General features: G+C 45.7%; 1 protein-coding gene across 1 annotated transcript; it reads right to left on the bottom strand.

Annotated features, from left to right (window-relative positions):
* Positions 1 to 357: 357 nt before the first annotated feature.
* Positions 358 to 4,390, bottom strand: LOC136505839 (uncharacterized). Its single transcript, XM_066500980.1, has 3 exons — positions 3,896 to 4,390; positions 3,644 to 3,758; positions 358 to 3,213 (listed from the first exon to the last, which is right to left on the bottom strand). Exon 3 carries the CDS (start codon positions 3,166 to 3,168, stop codon positions 1,678 to 1,680), a length of 1,491 nt encoding a protein of 496 aa, XP_066357077.1. The 5' UTR covers positions 3,169 to 3,213; positions 3,644 to 3,758; positions 3,896 to 4,390; the 3' UTR covers positions 358 to 1,677.
* Between the last annotated feature and the right edge of the window lie 16,658 nt (positions 4,391 to 21,048).

Genomic DNA, 21,048 nt, shown 5'->3' with positions numbered 1-21,048 from the left:
CCTTCCTGGGCTCCTTTCAGTGGCATTCTAAGCACCGGGTTGGTGGATCCTTCGGGGCGTGTCTGATAAGACGTTGCCATGTTGTGGAGTCCGAACGGAAGAGGACCCGACTTCTTTAAAGTACTCTGAGTGTAGTCCGAGTAGTATTCTTGTTAGGTTGACATCGTGTTCCGGAGCTTTGTCAGAAAAGAACTCGATTTTCCGAAAGAACTCGGATAAGACTCCGTCTCGGAAGCGGAACCTGAGTTTGAATCGGATGCGTGAAGTCGCTAAATCTGAGTTGGATTGGACATCACAAGCTACGCGAATCTCCCGTCAAGCTGATCTATCATTGTCGCCGGAATGAAAAAGTCCTGATGATGATCTGAATTTTCGAGGAGACGACCTTGGAGCTTGCCATCGTCGCCTACCTCGTAGATCCATGAACCGAAGATGAAGGTTGATCCCTTTGAGAAGATCATGTTGTCGAGGTCCATCGAGTTCTCGGATGCAAAGTCGCTGAAAGCCCCTACCTGGCGCGCCAGCTGTCAATGTTTGACCACCGATAGCCTGCCACGGGGGTTCCCGGGGCAGTATGTTCGGGCTTCAGCGTATGCGGAACTCGACGGTTAACGCAAGAGACAGTCGATTTATCCTAGTTCGGGCCCTCGATCTTCGATCGAGTAATAGCCCTACGTCCAGTCGGCGTTAGCCTTTGCGTTGGATTGATTGTCAAGTGTTGTATCGTACAATTGTTCTCCCCCCCGATCCAAGGAGCCCTGCCCTCCTTTATATAGTGAGGAGGCCAGAGTCCTAGTCGGTTTACGATGAGAGTTCCTAGTAGGATTACAGAATAATACTGTTACTAAGAGTACAGGGGAAGAATCCTAATTAGACTAGGTCTTCTCCCTTCCTTGCGGGGTATCCCGTGGGCCCCGTACCGACAGCGAGGTACAGTGGTGGCAGCGGTAACGCTACAGGGTTGACGGCGGAGGCCCTGCAGGCGCGACGGTGAGGTTGGTGGGCACATCCCGTCGCTGGCAGCACCTCTTTTGGATCGGTTTAGGGTTTTCTGTAGGTGGGTATGGTGGCTCCGTTGAACCTCATTCACCGAGCCTTGATCCCCACATTCCTTTTATGTGTGCTGTGCGACAGGGGCCCACCAACCGTATTTGGGTTGGGCACCCCCGATCAGGGAGCAGAGACAAGGGCGCAAGGGCCTATTAGTGGAGATCAACTAACAAGGACTGCACGAAGACATACTGGTCAATAAATCCATGCCATCTCCTTTGATCAGTGATCCTTGACTTTGTCAAAAAAATATAGCAGAATGCTGTCAGACCATGCATCTACTATAGATTCTTTGCTCCTGATCTTGCACTTGCACTGCACATACTCGCACAACATGATCAGGCTTGTCCAGTCTGGTAGTAAGGCCCTGTTTGGTTACCCCTCCTAAAAGCTTTAGGAGCTAAAATCTAGATAGAATCTGTATAAAGAACCAAACACCCCCTCCTAAAACCTCCTAAAAGTTTTAGGAGGTTGGTTTTTCTTTAGGAGCTCCACCCCCTCCTAAAACCTCCTAAAGTCCTTCCTGGACCCCCACTACCCTTCATTTATTGCCCCCTCCCCCTCTCTCTCTCCTAAAGAAGGGTAAAAGTGTCTTTGTTCAACAACATTTATCAACCAAACACTCTATTAGAAGATTTTAGAAAGCTGCCTAAAACTTTTAGGAACTAAAGTTTTAAGAGGTCGGAACCAAACAGGGCCTAAGTAGGTGCGCATCTCCCATATCTCCTTGACAACTATCAAGAAAATGAATACCCAGGTAATGATTATGTCGACATTGAAGCCCTTGAACACATGGGCAAGCTCGCCATTGGGGGGCTTGTAGACCTTACGGATGTCCACAGCGAGCCAGCAGACTGCACAGATGGTCAGCACAGACAGCAGCAGGCTGGAGAAGAGGGATGGGAGGCCACAACAGAACACCATGGGGTAGCGGTTGTTGAAGTAGTAATGGACGAAGGCGAGCTGCAGCTCCATGATCCTGAGGGCATCGCTGTCGCTGGTAGCCACCTTCCCGCCAACCATGTTCTTGACCAGCTCTCGGTTCATGTCAAATATACGTGGCTGCAGCGTCACATCCTCGAGCCTGCACCGCAGAAGCCTGGACAGGGCGAAGGCCAGAGGGAGAACCTTGGTCCCACTCCCATCACCATCCTCACCCCGGCCCTGGCCCTGCTGCAGGCTATGTGGTTGTGGTTGTTTATGAATGGGAATGGGACAGTCCCAGATCTTGTCCAACGTCAGCACCGGTACTGACGATGTCTTCTCCTTTCTGCGCCTGTGGATTCTACTAGCGCCGGCGGCCGGTGCTGACGATGTCTTCTCCTTTCTGCGCCTGTGGATTCTAGTAGCGCCGCCGCAGCCGCCGTTGTCGTTAGCAGTAGCATCGTGATCCTGCTGCTGGTCGATACACAATGCGTACTGAGGCTTCTTTAGTCTGTTGAAACCTCCTTGCCGCTGCAGCTTTGTTTCTCCATAGACTTTCATCGTCGCTGCTGGGTCTGGGACTGGGTCCATTAATTCTCCTCCCTTGTTCATGCTGCTGCTATGCATGGCAAGCATGTGCTCTGCAACAAGCTCCGAACTCCTGCCATGCCAGAAGGCCCCGCACGCCATATAATGTGATAAACACCTGTAGGCGCTCCTCATCACCTGCAGAACCCAGACCAACCAAAGTGGGCCAGTGAAACGGGATCCACGCGTCAGGTTCAAGAACGCCGATACCAGTAGCTTGACCACGTTCCTCCATTCAGCGAACCTTCGCCCACGAGGGTCAGGGACACCATAGCCGGAGATGTAGTCTGCACTGTGGCGGAAATTGACAAGCATGAGGGCCCAGACTGGGAACAGCTGATTCTTGAAAGGCGCCGTTTGTATGGCCCCCAGGAGGTGCACGACGATGGAGTCGGAGACTGCGTCGAAGACGCTAAACACGGCTCTCATGAACGGGCTGTGGATGGTGCGCCGAAAAAGGTCCATGAAGAACATGGCCAAGAACAGAAGCGTGGCGAGGACCACCAAGAACTCGATGCGGAACAAGATCGCTGTCTTCTTGTTCAGCATGATGAACAGCGATGCCACATGGTCGCGGATATCATCGAGGTCGAGGCCCATCATCATCCTCTGATGACGACGACACAACCTCCCTTCCCTCACGGTTAATTCCTGAAGAAATTTAAAACATCGTCACAACTCACGCACGACTGAATGACCCTATGGTTTCCAACAGATTAACGAAGAGAGGTGCTTATTAATTAAGCCCCCCACCACAACTTTGTATAAACACTGGTGAGGTAGAGCCAAGAATCAAACTGGGGATGCATAGCAGTTGCTGCTGATTTCATTTGACTATAAATATAATGACTGGGGATCTGTGCGTGGGTTTCATTCAGTAATTAAGAACCATGAGAAGATGTGCAGTGCTTCCTGTATATAAGGACCATGCACACCATATATCAGGCTTGTTACAAGTTGAGGATTCTACTATCTCTCACTCTTGAGGAAATAACTAAACTCTAGTTTGCAAAGCAAAGGTAATTCTCAACAATTAACGTTGTATCCAACTATGAAACAAAAGTGAGCAGTCTGTACTTACTCGGGTATAGCAGCTACTCAAGGCCGGTGTCAGGAAACCGAGGAGCTGCACTAGATGATTTGTGAATTGTGATGATATATTGCTCTAGCTTGACAGTCGCAGACGAACCTCCACCCTATGGAGAGACAATATATAACCAGAAGGTCAGATCTCTATGATAACCGATATCTGTCTGTTTGACACTTGGGTCTTTTTATCCTAACTCCACATCTGAATTTTTCTGGCACGGTTCATCTTCTACCTTCAGCCTACCTTTAGCCGCCCGTCGCGCCGCCCGCGGCACTGTTTATCTTCTTCGTTGGCACAGATCACAGGAAACAATTTTTTTCTATGAAAGGACAAATCGCGGCTGTGTCGGCACAGATCACAAGCAACAAATCGCAGCGGAGCGGGCATGGCCGTGCCGCGGGGGCGGCGGCGGAGGTCCGGCTTGGTGGCGGCGGAGGTGGCAGCGGAGGTCCAGCCTGAGGGCGGCGGCGGAGGTCCGGCCTGGTGGCGGCGACGGAGGTCCGGTCTGGCCGGGGGCTGTGCGCGGCGCCGTCGCCTGGGCGCGAGGAGGCACGGGCACCGGGAGGAGCTCGCTGGTCCCGTTGCCGGTGAGAGAGAGAGAGAGAGCAAGCGGAGGGGAGGACGGGAGTGCGGAGGGAAGGAGTCGGTCGGAGCCTCATATCAGACACACGGAAAAATCGTGTGTTTATAGGTGCTAAAACACCCGTGTGGTGTTTAGCATTCGTGATTAATTCAGGTTCTAGCTTTCCATCGTGTAGTGCGAAATGGTGGTAGCATATATATATATAAGGTCATCACCAGATCAACAATGTAACGATACAGTTGTTTAGAGATTAATGGAACAATAAAAAAGACAGGTCCATGTAGGCAACGCTGGATCATGCTCCGTGCTTGTCAACGCTCGCCGGTCACTTTGCTAGCTACATGGAGCAGATGCAGACAGAGAAGAGCAGCAGCCGCAGAGGGCAGTGGAAGGACAAGAAGCGGTAATGGCGCACATGAAGGCTGTCGTAAGAATGTACGACGGTAGGCAAGACGTCTCCACCGTGTGAATTATTTGGTGTCTGCTATTCCTACTGCCATGATAGCTAGTATTGTTCTGTCAAAATTTAAAAAGAAATGACTTCTCGAGGAGAAGATAGATATGTGTTTATTTTAGATTCCTCAAGGGGGGGTAGAAATGTGTTTATTTTAGAGGAGAGGAGCACTGCTACGACGATGAGGACCAGTCCGACTCCACCGGCGAGGGCGGCACCGGCGAGCGGAGAAGAAACATAGAGAAGAGAAACGACTGACAAGTGGTCCCCACCACCTATTGGGTAATGCACGCCACGTTAGCATAAGTAGTGGGCTAAGATCCGTTTGGACCTAGGTGAGATCCGGAATCAAGTTTATTGACCAAAAAATAGCTCTTTAATAGTATATGGACCTAGATGACACCCCACGTTAAGTTTAGGAACCGACCATGAATTTTCCTCAATGATTAACATTGCTACTGATATGATAATTAATGTCATGAACACCCATCCGTCTTACTAGTACTCCGTACATGATGATAGACAACAGGAGCTGTACTACTACTATTATATATGGTATGGACGGTAAAGTGACAACCAATCATGCATATCGTAGTAGTGCTAGCTGCTGGCCATCCATCGCATCTCCCTAGACCGACGACCGCTCGGCTCACAGCGTCAGTCACGGGTCTCCCTCCTAACTATTTTTTCGTTCATTTTACTATTTTTATACCTTTTAGTTGGTCATCTTTTAGGTTTCTACTCATATAAGTGGAGTTTTAAATAAAAACTTCGCAGGGCTAAACAAATCTTAGCAAATTGTGTTATGTGAGAATAGGCGGTGTCACAAATTGTGCTAGAAAGTCTTCATAAAATGCTAATAAGAAGGTATATTTTATATGTGCAAGAAACATAGGTGTTGTACGTGTTGCTCTACATGAATGGCGAACATAATACAGTACAGTACTAGCGTACGCGTCTTCCTGCAACACAATTCAACGATTGTGTTGCTCCAGATCAAATTTAATTGTGCGGGATCTACGAGTTGATTGTGCATTTTCTAATAAATATTTACAAAGCCACTGTAACCCCTTATTGTAGTTTAAAGTTCATATATGATTACAATAATTGTTGGGCATCGATAACAAAAATTGTATTCTAAAATACATGCACGTCTTGAGATCGTGACAGAGGGAGTAGAAGATACATATATCTATACTATAAAAGCTATTATTTCAGGTTCTAGCTCTCCATCGTGCATGTTGTATGCAGGGTACGTAAAGTGGTAAATGGTGGTACCATATATAAGGTCATCATCAGATCAATAACGTAACGTAGCAGTTAGTTAGACGAGATTACTGGGAAAAAAAGACACAGGTCCCTGTAGGCAACGCCGGATCATGCTCCCTGCGTGTCAACGCTCGTCGGGCCTTGTTTAGATCACCTCCAAATTCCAAGTTTTTTCACTCTCTCTCCATCACATCAATTTTTAGCCGCTTGCATGGAGTATTAAATGTAAGTAAAAAAATAACTAATTGCACAGTTTAGTTGGAAATCACGAGATGAATCTTTTGAGCCTAGTTGGTCCACGATCGGACAATATTTGCCAAATAAGACGAAAGTGCTACTATTCATCGGGTTGAAAATATTTACAATCTAAACGTGGCCTCGGTCTCTTTGCTAGCTACATGGAGTAGATGCAGACAGAGAACACAGCAGCAACCGCAGAGGGCAGTGGAAGGACAAGAGGTAGTAATGGCGAGGCTGTCGTAAGAACGTACGATGGTAGGCAAGACGTCTCCACCGTGTGAGTTATGGTATCTCTGACATTCCTACTGCCATGATAACTGATTAGTACTGTGTGCCGACGTTGTTCTGTCAAAATAAAAAAAATGACTCCTCAAGGAGGAGGTAGATATGTGTTTATTTTAGGCTGTGTTTAGTTGAAGGGAAAGTTGGAATTTGGGTACGGTAGCACTTTAGTTTTTATTTGACAAATAGTGTTCAATCATGGACTAATTAGGCTCAAAACGTTCGTCTCGCGATTTCCAACCAAACTGTGCAATTAGCTTTTTTTTCGTCTACATTTAATGCTCCATGCACGTATCGTAAGATTCGATGTGATGGGTACTATATCACTTTTTTGGAACTGAACACGGGCTTAGGATCCTCGAGGAGGAGGTAGAAATGCGTTTATTTTAAATGAGAGGAACGCTACTTAGACGACGAGGACTAGTCCGACTCCACCGGCGAGGGTGGCGCCGACGAGCGGAGAAGAAACAGAGAGGAGAGAAAGACCTGACAAGTGGGCTCCACCTATTGGGTCCACTTCAATGCATGTCACGTCAGCATAAGTAGCGGGCTACGATCTGTTTGGACGTAGGTGAGACCCGGAACAAAGTTTAGGGACCCAAAAATAACTTTTTGATAATACACGAACCTAGATGACACTCCACGCTAAGTGTCGGAACTGGCCATAAATTTTCCTCTATGATTAACATTGCTACTTGTATGACAATTAATATCATGAACGCCCATCCGTCTTACTAGTACTCCGTACATGATGACAGACGACGACAGTAGCTGTACTACTATGGTATGGGCGGTGAAGTCACAACCAATCATGTATTTCGTAGCAGAGCTGGCTGCTGGCCATCCATCGCATCTCCCTAGGCCGACGACCGCCAGGCTCACGGAGTTAGTCACGGGTCTCCCTCCTAACTATTTTTTCGTTCAATTTACTATTTTTATACCTTTTAGTTGCTCATCTTTTAGGTTTCTACATGTATAAGTCGAGTTTTAAATTAAAACTTTGCAGGGCTAAAGAAATCTTAGCAAATTGTGTTAGAATAGGTGTCGTAAATTGTGATAAAAATCTTCAAAAAATGCTAATAACAATAAAGTTTGTAGGCCTAATTGGGCTTGGTGATAGCTCGGGCCAAACCAACCTAGACATGGAAAAGTCCGGATCGGTTTTAACTGTGTGGGATCTACAAGTTGATTGGGTTTGAACCGGCCCATGTATACCAGTTTACAAAGTAATTTCTAAATATATACAAAGCCAATGTAACCACTTACTGTAGTATAAAGTTTATATATGATTACAATAATTGTTGGCATTGATAACAAAATTTGTATTTTAAAATACATGCACATCTTAATATCGCGACAGAGGGAGTAGAAGATATTATATATATACTAATAAGCTATTATTTCAGGTTCTAGCTCTCCATCGTGCATGTTGTATATACGCAGGGTATGTAAAGTGGTAAATGGTGGTAGCATATATAAGGTCATCATCAGATCAACAACGTAAGGTAACAGTTGTTTAGACGAGATTAATGTGACAATAAAAAAGACAGGTCCGGTAGGCATGCAACGCCGGATCATGCTCCCTGCTTGCTTGTCAACGCTCGTCAGTCTCTTCGCTAGCTACATGGAGTAGATGCAGACAGAGAGCAGCAGCAGCCGCAGAGGGCAGTGGAAGGACAAGTGGTAATGGCGCACATGGACGCTGTCGTAAGAATGTAGAATACGATGGTACTCCGTAGGCAAGACGTCTCCACCGTGTGAGTTATTGGCAGTGGAAGGACAAGAAGTGGTAATGGCGCACATGGACGCTGTCGTAAGAATGTAGAGTAGGATGGTAGGCAAGACGTCTCCATTATTTTAGTCGTTGTCATATCGAATGTTTGACATGGAGTATTAAATATAGATTAAGTATGAAACTAATTACATAGTTTGCGACTAATTTACGAGACGAATCTTTTAAGCCTAATTAGGCCATGATTTGACAATGTTTTGCTACGGTAAACATGTGCTAATGATGGATTAATTAGACTAAAAAAATTCGTCTCGTGGAGTACTGACGGATTATGTAATTTGTTTTTTTTTATTAATATTCGAATACCTCATGCAACATCTTCCCGACACACCTCCTAAATTTTAGTAGCTGGATCAAACACCCCCTTATTTAGTGTGCCTGCCATTCCTACTGCCATAATAGCTAGTTATGTGTACCGACGTTGTTATGATATGTGTTTATTTTAGGATTCCCAAGGAGGAGGTCGGTATGCGTTTATGTTAGAGGAGAGAGAGCAAGTACTATATGATTAACATTGTTATTGGTATGATAATTAAAGTCATGAACATCCATCCATCTTACTAGTACTCCGTACATGATCGATGACAGACGACGACAGGAGCTGTACTATATTGTATGGGCGGTGAAGTGACAACCAATCGTGTATTTCGTAGCAGTGCTGACTGCGGGCCATCCATCCTGTCTTCCTAGGCCGACGACCGCTCGGCTCACGGAGTCAGTCACGGTTCTCCCCCTCCTAACTAATTTATGCGTTCAGTTTGCGCGTCACGGTGACGGTTGAGACGCTCATGCACGGGAACCGTGGTGCGTGGCTTGCCGCCTTGCGGCGCCTGGTGGACTGACGCATCCTTATCGGGTAGCTCCGAGGGCGCGCGCTGGCGGGCATTGAGATCGCGTCATCGAGCTCTCGGCCTGCTGCACCGTCGCATGCTCGAGTAGCGTGCAAATCTCACGATGGGCTCGACGATCCTCGGGCGTCGCGGGCCCCGGAAGCCCTCGGAGCAAGGCCACCGCAGCAGCGATGTTCTGGCTTACCCGGACGAAGTGTGAGAGCGCTTCATCGTCCTCGATGATCCTCCGGTTCAAGTCGTAGGCCATTGCGCGTGCACGCCCACCGTCTCCGTGGCGCTCGATCTCTCGATTGACCTCCGCGCGTTCTTGCTCGAGCTGGAGTCGCGCTTCCTTGAGCTCTTGGTGCCGGGCCTTCAGCTGCTCCACCCGCTGGCGAGGTGGGGCCCCTGCATCCCTCTCGACCTCGCCGTTGAGGTCGTTCGTTGGGGTAGCCTCCTCCTCGTGGATGCTTTCGACGTGTCCCTCGTGGGTACCTGCCATGAAACATTCACGAGAGGGGTGATGGCTTCTCCTGCTAGAGTCAGAGGTGGAGGGTGACTCCGTTTCTTCCGCGAGAAAGTCGTGGAAAGACTCCGCGATATATTCGACCATCCCCACGAACTCGTCGTTTGCGGGGGACAGAGGCGTGCGTTGTACCACAAGGTGGCCAACGGTCTCTGCGGCGTTGCAAAGACCGGACAAGAGCGCTATCGGGGCGCTCCAGATGAGGTATTCTGGGGAGAGCGGCTCTCCCCCAACAAGCTGCGCCATGACATTGGTGAACGAGGAGGTGAGGTGGCGCATGTCCTCCTAGGACGGTCAGGGTCCTAGGAAGGCACCGAGCTGGCGCTCTATCCTCTCGTAGTTGAAGCCGAGGAGCTGGTCGCTCCTGGAGGCACGGGCCTCCGGTGCATGCAGCTACAGCTCCTCAAGCACCTCGGCGATTGCGTCAAGGCTGGTGAAGTGAAGAGGTTGGATGGCGGCGGGAGCCTACACCAACCCTCCCTCCGTCGTGATGATGAAGTCCAGGTTTCCGAAGCGCACGTGCATGCCCGAGAATCAGCCGACGTTGTGACTAGCCATCCGAGGCCTGGTGTGGACGTCGAGACACGCAAAAGGCCCCTACCTGGCGCACCAACTGTCAGTGTTTCGAGTAACAACCAACGAGTAAATTTCTAATATTACACGTCTGGCTCAGATGGTGTGCTAAGAGGACACGAGGTTTATACTGGTTTGGGCAGAATGTCCCTACGTCCAGTTCATTGCTGCTGCTCGTGTTACTAGCATGGAAAGTTCATAGTAGGGGTTACAAATGGGCGAGAGAGGGACAGGTCCCAAGTCTCTGGTGAAAGGAGTGAACAGATGCTGAGAGAGCTCGGTTGCTGCTCAGCCATGTGTTCGGGGTTCGATGGGTTTGTTCGGATCTGGCTTGAATCAGTGCGATGTTCCGATGGTCAGATGCCCCTTATGGGACGCCCTGCTTTCCCTTTTATAGGCCAAGGGAAAGCATGGGTTATAGCAGAGGAAAAGAAGAGAACGAGAGAGAGAATAAGCCCTTCAGGATCGCCGGGTCCTTCTTCTCCTTCATGCGGGTCCCGCCAACCCTGTAGATGTCAACAGGGATAGCTCCACATTGCGGCCCTATCCGTCATTGGCGCCATGCGCAGGCATCGTCTGTCGGTCATGGCGTTCCATTCTGGCGCAGCGGACGTTGTGGTGAGCTGACGCGCCTGTCAGTGTTCGTATGGGGGTTAGGCAGAATAGCACCGGTATGCCTAACACTGTTCTTAATGTGAATCCTCCGGTATGGACCGTCATGGCCACGGGTTAAACCGGGGTGTACCGGTTTCTTCCCTAGTGTCAGAGCTTTGACCCAGGCCCATACGCTTGGACCTAGACTGGTTGGCGTCGGTATGGGTCTCTGTTGGGCGAGGCGGAGCACGAACCCAAGGGTTAGGCGAGGTGGAGCCCACGATCTCGGGGTCAGAAGAGGTGGAGCCCACGGCCTTGGGGTCATGAGAGGCGGAGCGCAAACCCAAGGGTCGGGCTAGGCGGAGCCCGTGCCCTTAGGGTCGGGCGAGGCATAGCGCGTGACCTCGAGGTCGGATGAAGCAAAGTTTGCCCCAGAGGTCGGGCGAGGCAGAGCCCATGGCCTTGGGGTCAGGCGAGGCGGATCCCACGACCTCAAGGTCGAACGAAGTAGAGTCCTCCCCCCAGAGGTCGAGTGAGGTAGAGCCCATGGCCTTGGGGTCAGGTGAGGTAGAGCGCACGACCTTAGGGTCGGGCGAGGCGGAGCCCGCGCACCTAGGGGTCGGTTGGAGCTGTAATCGCGCTCTTGACTGCTCGGATGAATCAATGTTGATGGTCATTAGCTCCCCCTCTTTGGTACCCTAGTATTGGTCCCTGACAGATGGGGTTGGTAATACTAGCGACAGTCATTAGTACCTCACCAGATGGGAGGAGTCACGTTGGGATGTCCCCATGAGAAGTGTGTTAGGATCTCACCGAGGAGCAACTGGGACGGGATCTCATCAAGGAACATGCCTCCATGGGAGGAGAGCCACACTGGGGAGGATCTCGCAGGATGGTGGAGGTGGCATTGGGAATGCAGGGTGGCGCGCATGGACACTGATGCGAGCAACGTGCACGGGTGAGGGATGCAGAGGCAGGCGGTACGCGGGAGGAGGAGCAAGCGGGAAGAGGAGCGCGCGCAGGAAAATCGATGAAACGGTGATTTGAGGGCTCCAACCAGGTCTCCTAAGAATGAGAGGTGGGAGGGGGATTTGAGGGCCCTCTCAAATTTAGTTTTAAGGGCTCAAGTGGTGGCTCTGCTGGAGTTGTTCTAATAAAATTGGGAAGGTTGCTCAATGGATAATTAATCCATCCCAAACAACGTTTCTACTATGGAGAAATAATATGGAAGGTGCAATTATCCTTCATGAATGTCTGCATCAATTACACTCAAAGAAACAATATGGTATTATTTTTAAGATCTATTTTGAAAATGTTTATGATAAGGTGAGCTAGAATTTCTTACAAACAAGTGTCAATATGGTGTGATTGGATTTGGGATTTTGTTCACGTTGGTAATGTGGGCATAAACGTTAATGAGAAAAAATGTGTCCATACTTCTAAACTAAGAAAGATCTTAGACAAGGTGACCTTGTCACTAATCTTGTTCAACATTGTTATGGATATGTTACTATCATCTAATCTAGAGCTAAGGAGGAAGACCAAATAAAATGAGTTATTCCGAACTTAGTGGAAAATGGCTTGTCAAATCTACAAAATATGCAGATGATGACAGGGTTATTTTTATGGATCATGGTATTCATGCAAAGAACATGAAGTTGCTTCTATGCACTTTTGAACAATTATCAAGTTTGAAAATTAACTTTCATAAAAGCGAGCTTTTCTGGTTTGGACAAGCGAAAAGAGTATGAGGATCAATACTCCATTCTTTGAGATTGCAAGATGGGTAGTAAGACTTGCCCCTGAAAACTAAGATTTTTATTCGGCTCTTGAAAAAATAGGTGATTCTTACAAAATACAATCTAGCAAAACAAAATTTGAATGGTAGTATTTGTAGGTTCTTTTTAGGGGGGGATACACCGGCTTCGATTTGGGCTCTATTAGAGCGTTCAAATGAAGACAAAAAATAGATTCGCTAGTCTATAGAATACTAGAATCAAGAGCCATGCAGTTGTTCACATTTAATGGATGGTCTTTCAGTTACCGTCTTAGATATTTTAGTTTCAAACATGTACCAAGTTTAAATTCTTGGCGCGTGGCTTTATAATAAGTGTGATGCTTTTTCTTGGAAGAAAGTTGAAGCCGGATTTTTTCCATTATCTAAAAAAGTAGATAAATACATACATGGTACCTACATACATGCACCTCTGTAGGGAGTAGTCTTTTCTAAATCTTAATCGCGTCAGCTAACTAAAACTAAGCATAATTAAACTATATGGTCTAGCCAAGACTACACCCCTCTATCTATATCACAAACACCTTACAAAAGATCCTACCCAAGATATATGTTAAGGTGTCGAACTATTGGGAGCTCTCCTACAGAATTCAGTTGGCAAGGTCACATAAACATGTGCAACTTGTCAAACAAGCAACCGGGAGCTCCTTTACATACCAAATGAGCAACAAGAACAAAGCACAAGCTACACTAGTACTACATTAGAACTACTCAACTAGTTATGCTACACAAGCACAACTGGAGAGCAACTAATTAGCTACACAAGCTAAGCTGCTTAGCTACACAAGCTAACTAGCACGATAGCAAGATATGAACAAGTAAATAGCTAGTGTTAGGGACTACAAACCGATCGGGAACACAAGTTAGTTGACATGGCAATTTTTATCCTAATGTTTGGTGGTTTGCCAACCAATTAATCCCCATTGAGGCAAGCCCAAGGTTGTTATCACCGATCCTCTTACTAAGGGCAAGCCCACAAGCTCGCACTCATCCCTCGAGGTGTGCTCCCAACATGAGCTCTAGCACTTGATCTGGCCAGACCACTTGGTGCTCTAGCACTTGGTTTGCCAAGCAATACTGGCATACGACTCTATGCCGTATCTGAACGTGGGGGATTACGAAGGATGGATAGGGCTATCACCACCTGTTGCCTACCCCTCAACCGGAGGATACGAGGCAAACGAAGGTAGCCTCTAGCCTAGACACCATGTCTATGCTATCGTCTACTACTCTAGCGTTCGCGTAGGGTTATCCGTCTTTATCAGGGCCCTCTACTAGAGTATCCACCATGGGGATAGACGATGAACCCACAAACAAGTAAAAGTAGAGCTTAACTATTCAAAGGACTTAATGCCACAAGAACCACGAACACTCATTTTAGAGGAAAGCTCCATTGAGGCACAAGTGTTCATCGAGGTACAAGCTTGGGGAGATACTGACAAGTCTAGCTCTTCCCCATACTCTCCCTCACAGCTCTCCCGAGCCAAGTCTACTAGCTATGGCCTAAGCCTTGGAGTGTAGCTCTTGTGGTGTTGCTCTTTCTTGAGGTGTTGTTTTAATGAGGAGGGCTCTACCCATGCTTTTATACATGCTTGAGGTTAGTTTGGCGAGAGATAAAATAAGAAACCACCCAAATCGTCCTTAGCATGCCGCCATGCAACCGCCTAAGCGATGTGGGGCTGAGTGGGCTTGGGGGCGATGCCTTGGGCTGGCCCATTTGCCACTGCCTTGCTCTGGCAGGCTCCTGGCTAGGTCTGGATGGCTCCCACGTCGGTGCCTGGCTCAGGTTTGTTATGTAGGTGGGCTTTCTCCTTTTATTCCATTATGCAGTTCTGCTTTATGTTTTCTAAGTTCCACCTTTTGATGTGTTTTCCTATGTATTCCATGTATATGTCCTAAAAATGACTAACTCACCAAAACTTATGGAATACGTTAGTGTAAAACCCTATTTACTAAGTTTTGATGTTTGTTTGTATGGAATTTTTGTAAAGTTGGCGGGTGAAAATATGAGTTAAGGACTACCAACAACTCCCCCACACTTAGCCCTTTGCTTGTCCTCAAGTAAAGTTAAGGACTAAGATGGGTCATCTCCTTGATATGACATCTGCACACAAGTTATTCCAAGCTTCACCTGTACTTGTGAACTTTTGAAGTGTCTACCACATTATCTTGGGTAATTGAATAATAGAACAGCATGGATTCAAATCCCTTTTCATGAATCAGTTCAGAAACTTGGGTTTTCATTTGATTTTAAAAATGTAAACATAGCTTAGCTCCTCAAATGATTCTCTCAAATCGCTCATATATGTGTTTGGTTCCTCACCAAGGCATATCATAGTGTTGCCTTCTTTCTTTCCTACTTCTAAAAAGCTTATATGGATCTTTGGGTAGGGAAAGATATGAAGGCATACTTACTCTGCATATTTTGTTGAGTCAAAGCTCGGATCTAAGGAGAAAGATGTCATACCCTTAGATCAAGAAGTGCAAGTGTGTGGAAAAAAGATTTTTAAATCTGTACTATACTCCTTTCGTATGAGTGATCTCTCTCTAGCTTTTCATTTTGAGACATGGCTATCATTTTATTTTTTTATTTTTATGAGCCTTTATGTGATCATCTTTTTTTTCAATACCTTGGGACTTTCATGTGTCCCTATATTTCTTTTTACTCTTGGACCTTCATGTGTCCATATTTTTTTCTTTTTCATAATTTTTCATAGCCATGTCTCTTAAACCACAAATTGAGAGAGATCACTATCTTATAAAACATGGAGTATTTTCCTAACACACATTTTTTTTGTCTACTCCTAGTGTAGGAGTAGAATTTTGGGTGGATGGAGACATGTTTTAGCTTATTCCCAGTGTAGGAATAGCTTATGTATGTGGGTGTACGTGATCTTGATCTTAGGGGCATGATAACTTTCTCAACATGGGTCAACAAGACTTGGCAAAATTCAATGCAGTAATAAGTAGCAAAAATTTGGAGGTTTTAAGCTCTAAACACAAGATATGGCTTTGGTAGGAATTTAAACATCATTGAGGAGCATGCTATTTGAATTTTGCTTTTGTAAAATAAATTCCAAGTTCTTCACATGAGAGAGCAAGGTTCATTTTTATCCTACTATATCACATATTCCAATTACTTAGATAACATGGGGTCCCTATGATATTTGTTCACAAGTTATAGGAATATTAGCAAGGAATAAAAAGTATGCAAATTTAATCAATGGATAGTATGGAGATTGAGCGTCATTTGTTTTGCATTATTTTTTTAAGTTATTCAATTTTAAATTCAAAAAATTTTAGGAGAATTTGAGGGTAGCGGTGCACAAACCACCGTTGAAGAGAATGAGTTATCAGAAGTGGTTTGGCTAAACCAGAAGTTCAGCAATCCTGTCCTTCTACATGTTGGAATAGTCGATGTTTGTGCAACGTGGTGGTGGGAGATCTCGAATGAGTGTTCATCATGCTTAAGAAATCTCCCCACACTTGTTCTTGTACCTATTTTATTTAAAAAGAAACAAAATGGAAACAAACAGGGCTCTTCCAGCTGGAATACTAGAGAGCCTAAATTTTATTATTATTATTATTATTATATATTATTATTATTATTTTAGTATTATTATCTATTAATCTATTATGTTTATACATTTTTATTTTATTTGTTCACCAGACTTTGTATACTCAAGCAAGGCTAATGTAAAATTTGAAAAAAAATAAACATAGCCTTGATTTATCTCCATAGTAAATTACTTCTATTGTTTATCAAAGTAATACTCATAGTTCATTAATCAAATTTAAACACCATGTCTAAGTTTGATTAAAGAAGGCAATTTTAACCTAAGCACCATGCTTAATTTAAAACGCCTATGGATGTACCTCTTGCGAATACAAACAAACTAGAGCATTATAACATAAACAAAAGAAGCATGAACTTTATGAGCAAGTTATATTCTTATGGAGATAATTATGAGTAGGAGGGTTTGGTCAACATTTATTTACCTTTGCACACCTGAGTGTTTTTACCGGCAGCATCTGTGTAGGGAGCTTCGAAGTTGCTATTGCATCGGTGGCTTGATCGCATGTGGTATATCTCAGGTTATCACCAAGGCTAGGCCGTACACACAACTAGTGTGTATGGACCATGAGCCATAGTGATAGCAGCAAAGGTCTAGAGGAGGAGCACCGGTCTTGTGGCTCCTTCTCTCTCTCTCTCTCTCTCTCTCTCTCTCTATATATATATATATATATATATATATATATATATATATATATATATATATATATGTTTTAGCAAGACAGAGCTATCACCATTTTTTAAACAAGATGGCCTTTGTGTATGGAACTTGTGGTGAGATTTTCACCATCCTCCCCGACACTTAGACTTTTGTGTAAAAGTCAAGTGTTTAGAGTCAGGGTCTCCTCTTGAGTGTGTTATATTAACAAAGAGCGTCGAGGCGTATTGTTGATGCAGCTTTCATGTTCTCTAGCCTCATATGTACCCTTGTTCTTCTCAATCTCAACCTAGAATGGTTAGCGACCAAGAATACTAGAAGGTGCATACTAACATGACAACATGTTCTTGCTTTTATTAAAAAGAATTTTTTATATGATAATTTTTTATGATAATATATGATAATCCGGGGTATCTCCCGGCAGTGCTTCATTTATGGTCTTAAGCTTGACCGCGGGAACTTCGTCCTGCAGCTATCAATGGTGGTATAGTTCCTAGCTTTACCACCAAACATTTAGCAATAATATTTAAGCTACAAGGTTAGTGCCACAGCGCAAAAACAGAATTTGCAATATTTGTGATAAACGAAGGCATCCACAGCCATTCTCATAAAAAGTTTGCAAACAAGGATTAGGAGAAAGTTGGGATCCTTGTAGAAGCATGTAGCACTAAGTGTGATCAACTCTAGAGACTCCAAAAGTGAGCATGAAATGCGAAGAAACTCAAAAGAGAAACTTTCATGCTCATTTGTGGAATCATACATTTCGAGCTCTAGAGTTGGTGCTTCGAGTTTGTCCATGGCCCAGAAGTTTTCTTTTGGATGGCCAGAGGGACATGGTTTATGTTCAAGTGAGGGTGATGATGGATGTTCTGTTTCACCAGGATGTGAAATGAATGGGGAAATGGACTTCACCTCCTTGAACTGGCCATGATTGGGATGCTGCTTTCCCAAACTCTTTCGTTAAGGCTCCTAGGTTCTTTTTGTAAAATCTTTTTAAAGGGTAGCCTTTGAGAAGATCGAACTCAAGGATGGCAAAGATGTGGAAATCTATGAAACCTCTATTCTGTTTATTACGATTGGTACGGCCCTAGCAATTTCACAACACTCGAAAAATAGTCCCGAAGGACTTTTGAAGAGTTTATTGGTCGGGACTAGCGGCATGTAACCCAAAAGGTTTTTTGCTAGGAATTCTAACATGATACTAGTCCCGACCATGGGGTTTTGTAGGGCTTCTATGTTTGTTCCCCTTAATGAGCAAGGTATGGTCATAGAAGGTGAAAGAATCTGAATTGCTTCAGAAGAACGTTTCACTTCCATTAACCCTTCCTTTAATAGTTCTATCTTGGGAAAAACTTCCTTATGAGGATTGTGCCAAAAGAGTTTCGAGGTATTGCCATAATCCTCGAATTTGATAGGGAACTTTGAAGGATGAATTACTCGTTCCTTCGGTGTTTGTGGTCCGGGTGAGGGCTCATGAGTCGAACCTAGGAATGGTATGTGGTTGGTTTCGACTAATAAGGACTCATCGACACTCAATATGACTTTCGCCTAGAGGGTTCTTGTTTCCATGACGGAGGAAGTGTGTCATTTTAGGAAGTTTTCAAGGAATTTCACTTGTTCCGTCATAGGTTTATGTGTAAACCGACCTCCGGTAGTCATGTCTAGGGATAGTTTAGCATCTATGTTGAGACCCGAACAAAAGAGATGCAAAATCATGCCATCAGGTAAAGACAAATCTAGGCCAGTTTATATTAATGTTGAAAACTAGGCCTAGGCTACACCTATAGACTCCTTCTCACGCTGCTCAATGTCGAGGACTGCCCTTGGTAGAGAGCCGATACAGGACATGGGGAAAAATGCAAGACAAAACTTGTCTTTAAGTTCATCCCAGTCCCCATTCATGCTTTCTACGACAAACATGTACCATTGCTTCGCCTTTCCCATGAGAGAGAAGGGAAACAATTTCCACTTTAGTGTTTGCTGTGTCATGCCTGAGATCCTCAGGCATGAACACATTTCCTCGAATTCGTGCTGGTGTTGGCATGGGTTTTCATTTTCTAGCCCGGAGAAGGGTTGTGCCCGAACCATGGCTATCATGCCAGGGTGGAGTTCATAGCCAAATGAAAGGTTAGGTTTTGAAGGTGGCTCAGGCAACACCCCCTTTGAAGCGGACATATTTGAATTTGAAGATGGCTTCATTGATGAAGAAGATAAAAGAAAATATTTTATTTTTTTAGATAAGATACGAGGATGAACTAGGTTTGAAGAAAATAGCAACCATTCCTCGGCAATGATGCCAGAAAGCTTGTTGATATTTCTTAACATACACAGAAAGGATCCACAAGCGCACGGAATTACCATTGTAGCTTTCACCTGGAAATATTCAGGGTATCGTATTTCCACAGGGAACAGAGGTATTTTTCTAGCTAATTCATCAAAGGACAACACAAGGGGTAAAGTTGGAAAGGGTAGAGATGGATTCCTATGACCTTTGGGTCTAAGGATAGATAAACTCTACATTTACTTGTTCACTTCGGGCACCGGAGCGCACCTGGTCTGTTGGCTATATCAGCATATGGCTCTACGCCGTATCCGAACATGGGGGATTACAAAGGATGAACATGGCTGTCACCACCTACCGCCTACCCCTCAACTAGAGGATACGAGACAAATGAAGGTAGCCTCTAGCCTAGACACCACGTCTATGCTATCTATTACTACTGTAGCATTCGCGTTGGGTTATCCGTCTTTATCTGGGCCCTCTACTAGAGTATCCACCACGGGGATGGACAACGAACCCACAAACAAGTAAAAGTAGAGCTTAACTATTCAAAGGACTTAATGCCACAAGAACCACGAACACTCACTTTAGAGGAAAGCTCTGTTGAGGCACAAGTGTTCGTCGAGGTACAAGCTCGGGGAGACACCGACAAGTCCGGCTCTTCCCCATACTCTCCCTAACATCTCTCCCAAGCCAAGTCTACTAGCTATGGCCTAAGCCTTGGAGTGTAGCTCTTGTGGTGTTGCTCTTCCTTGAGGTGTTGTTTTAATGAGGAGGGCTCTACCCATGCTTTTATACATGCTTGAGGTTGGTTTGGTGAGAGATAAAATAGGAAACCACCCAAACCGTCCTTAGCATGCCGCCATGCAACTGCCAGAGCGAGGTGGGCCCAAGCGGGCTTGGGGTGCGGCCGCACCCTAGGCTGGCCCGTTTGCCACCGCCTTCCTCTAGCAGGCTCCTGGCTAGGCCTGGATGGCTCCCATGTCGGTGCCCGGACCAGGTTTGTTATGTAGGTGGGCTTTCTCCTTTTATTCCATTGCGCAGTTCTGCTTTATGTTTTCTGAGTTGCGCCTTTTGATGTGTTTTCCTATGTATTCCATGTATATGTCCTGAAAATGACCAACTCACCAAAACTTATGGAATACGTTAGTGTAAAACCATATATACTAAGTTTTGATGTTTTGTTTGTATGGAATTTGTGTAAAGTTGGCGGGTGAAAATATGAGTTAAGGATAGCCAACAGTAAGAGGTATACAAATCTCACTAAACACTAGACCTAAACCTAGAGCAAGCACATAAGCTATGGTCTAACTAACCTAAGAACTTTAGAAAGCACCTACGCTGGTCACCGAGTGAAACACTATGCACTTTGGTGTCTAGAGCAACTAGAGATGAGCCTCAACTCATACAACACTTCCTTGAGCTCCACGCACACTCAAATGGTCGGATAAGGGGATATATATAGCCCCCAACCAAGAACTAGTTGTTGCCAAAAGTTGTAGCTCATTGCGCACTCACCGGACTGGTCCGGTGGTGGCACAAGACTAATCTAGTGCATCCTAACAAGCTAGCCGTTGGAGTTGCCGATCGTTGGCATTGTTCCTAGCGCATGGTCGGGTGGTGATAATCGAACTAATCTAGTGTGTCTTCTGCTCCTTTGGTTCTTCTCTAGTGGCGACCGCTTGGTCCGGTGCATGTTCACTATGATCACCGGACTAATCCGATGATTGTTACTGGCTTCAGTGAACAGTGCTGATGCTTGGTCTAGTGCTAGCTTCCTCTGAGCACCAAACTACTCCAGTGATACTACAAAACCCTAGCTCAGCCATGTACTGACTGCTTGGTCCGGTGCTGCCCTCTAGTGGCACCGAACTAATCCAGTGATGCCTGTGAAGCCTAGTTTGACTTGATTCATAAAGGGTCACTTCCATCTTATGTCTTGGAC

The sequence above is a fragment of the Miscanthus floridulus genome, chromosome 14, assembly GCF_019320115.1.
Source record: "Miscanthus floridulus cultivar M001 chromosome 14, ASM1932011v1, whole genome shotgun sequence".
Classification (NCBI taxonomy): Eukaryota; Viridiplantae; Streptophyta; class Magnoliopsida; order Poales; family Poaceae; genus Miscanthus; species Miscanthus floridulus.
This window is presented reverse-complemented; position numbering and strand designations above follow the sequence as displayed.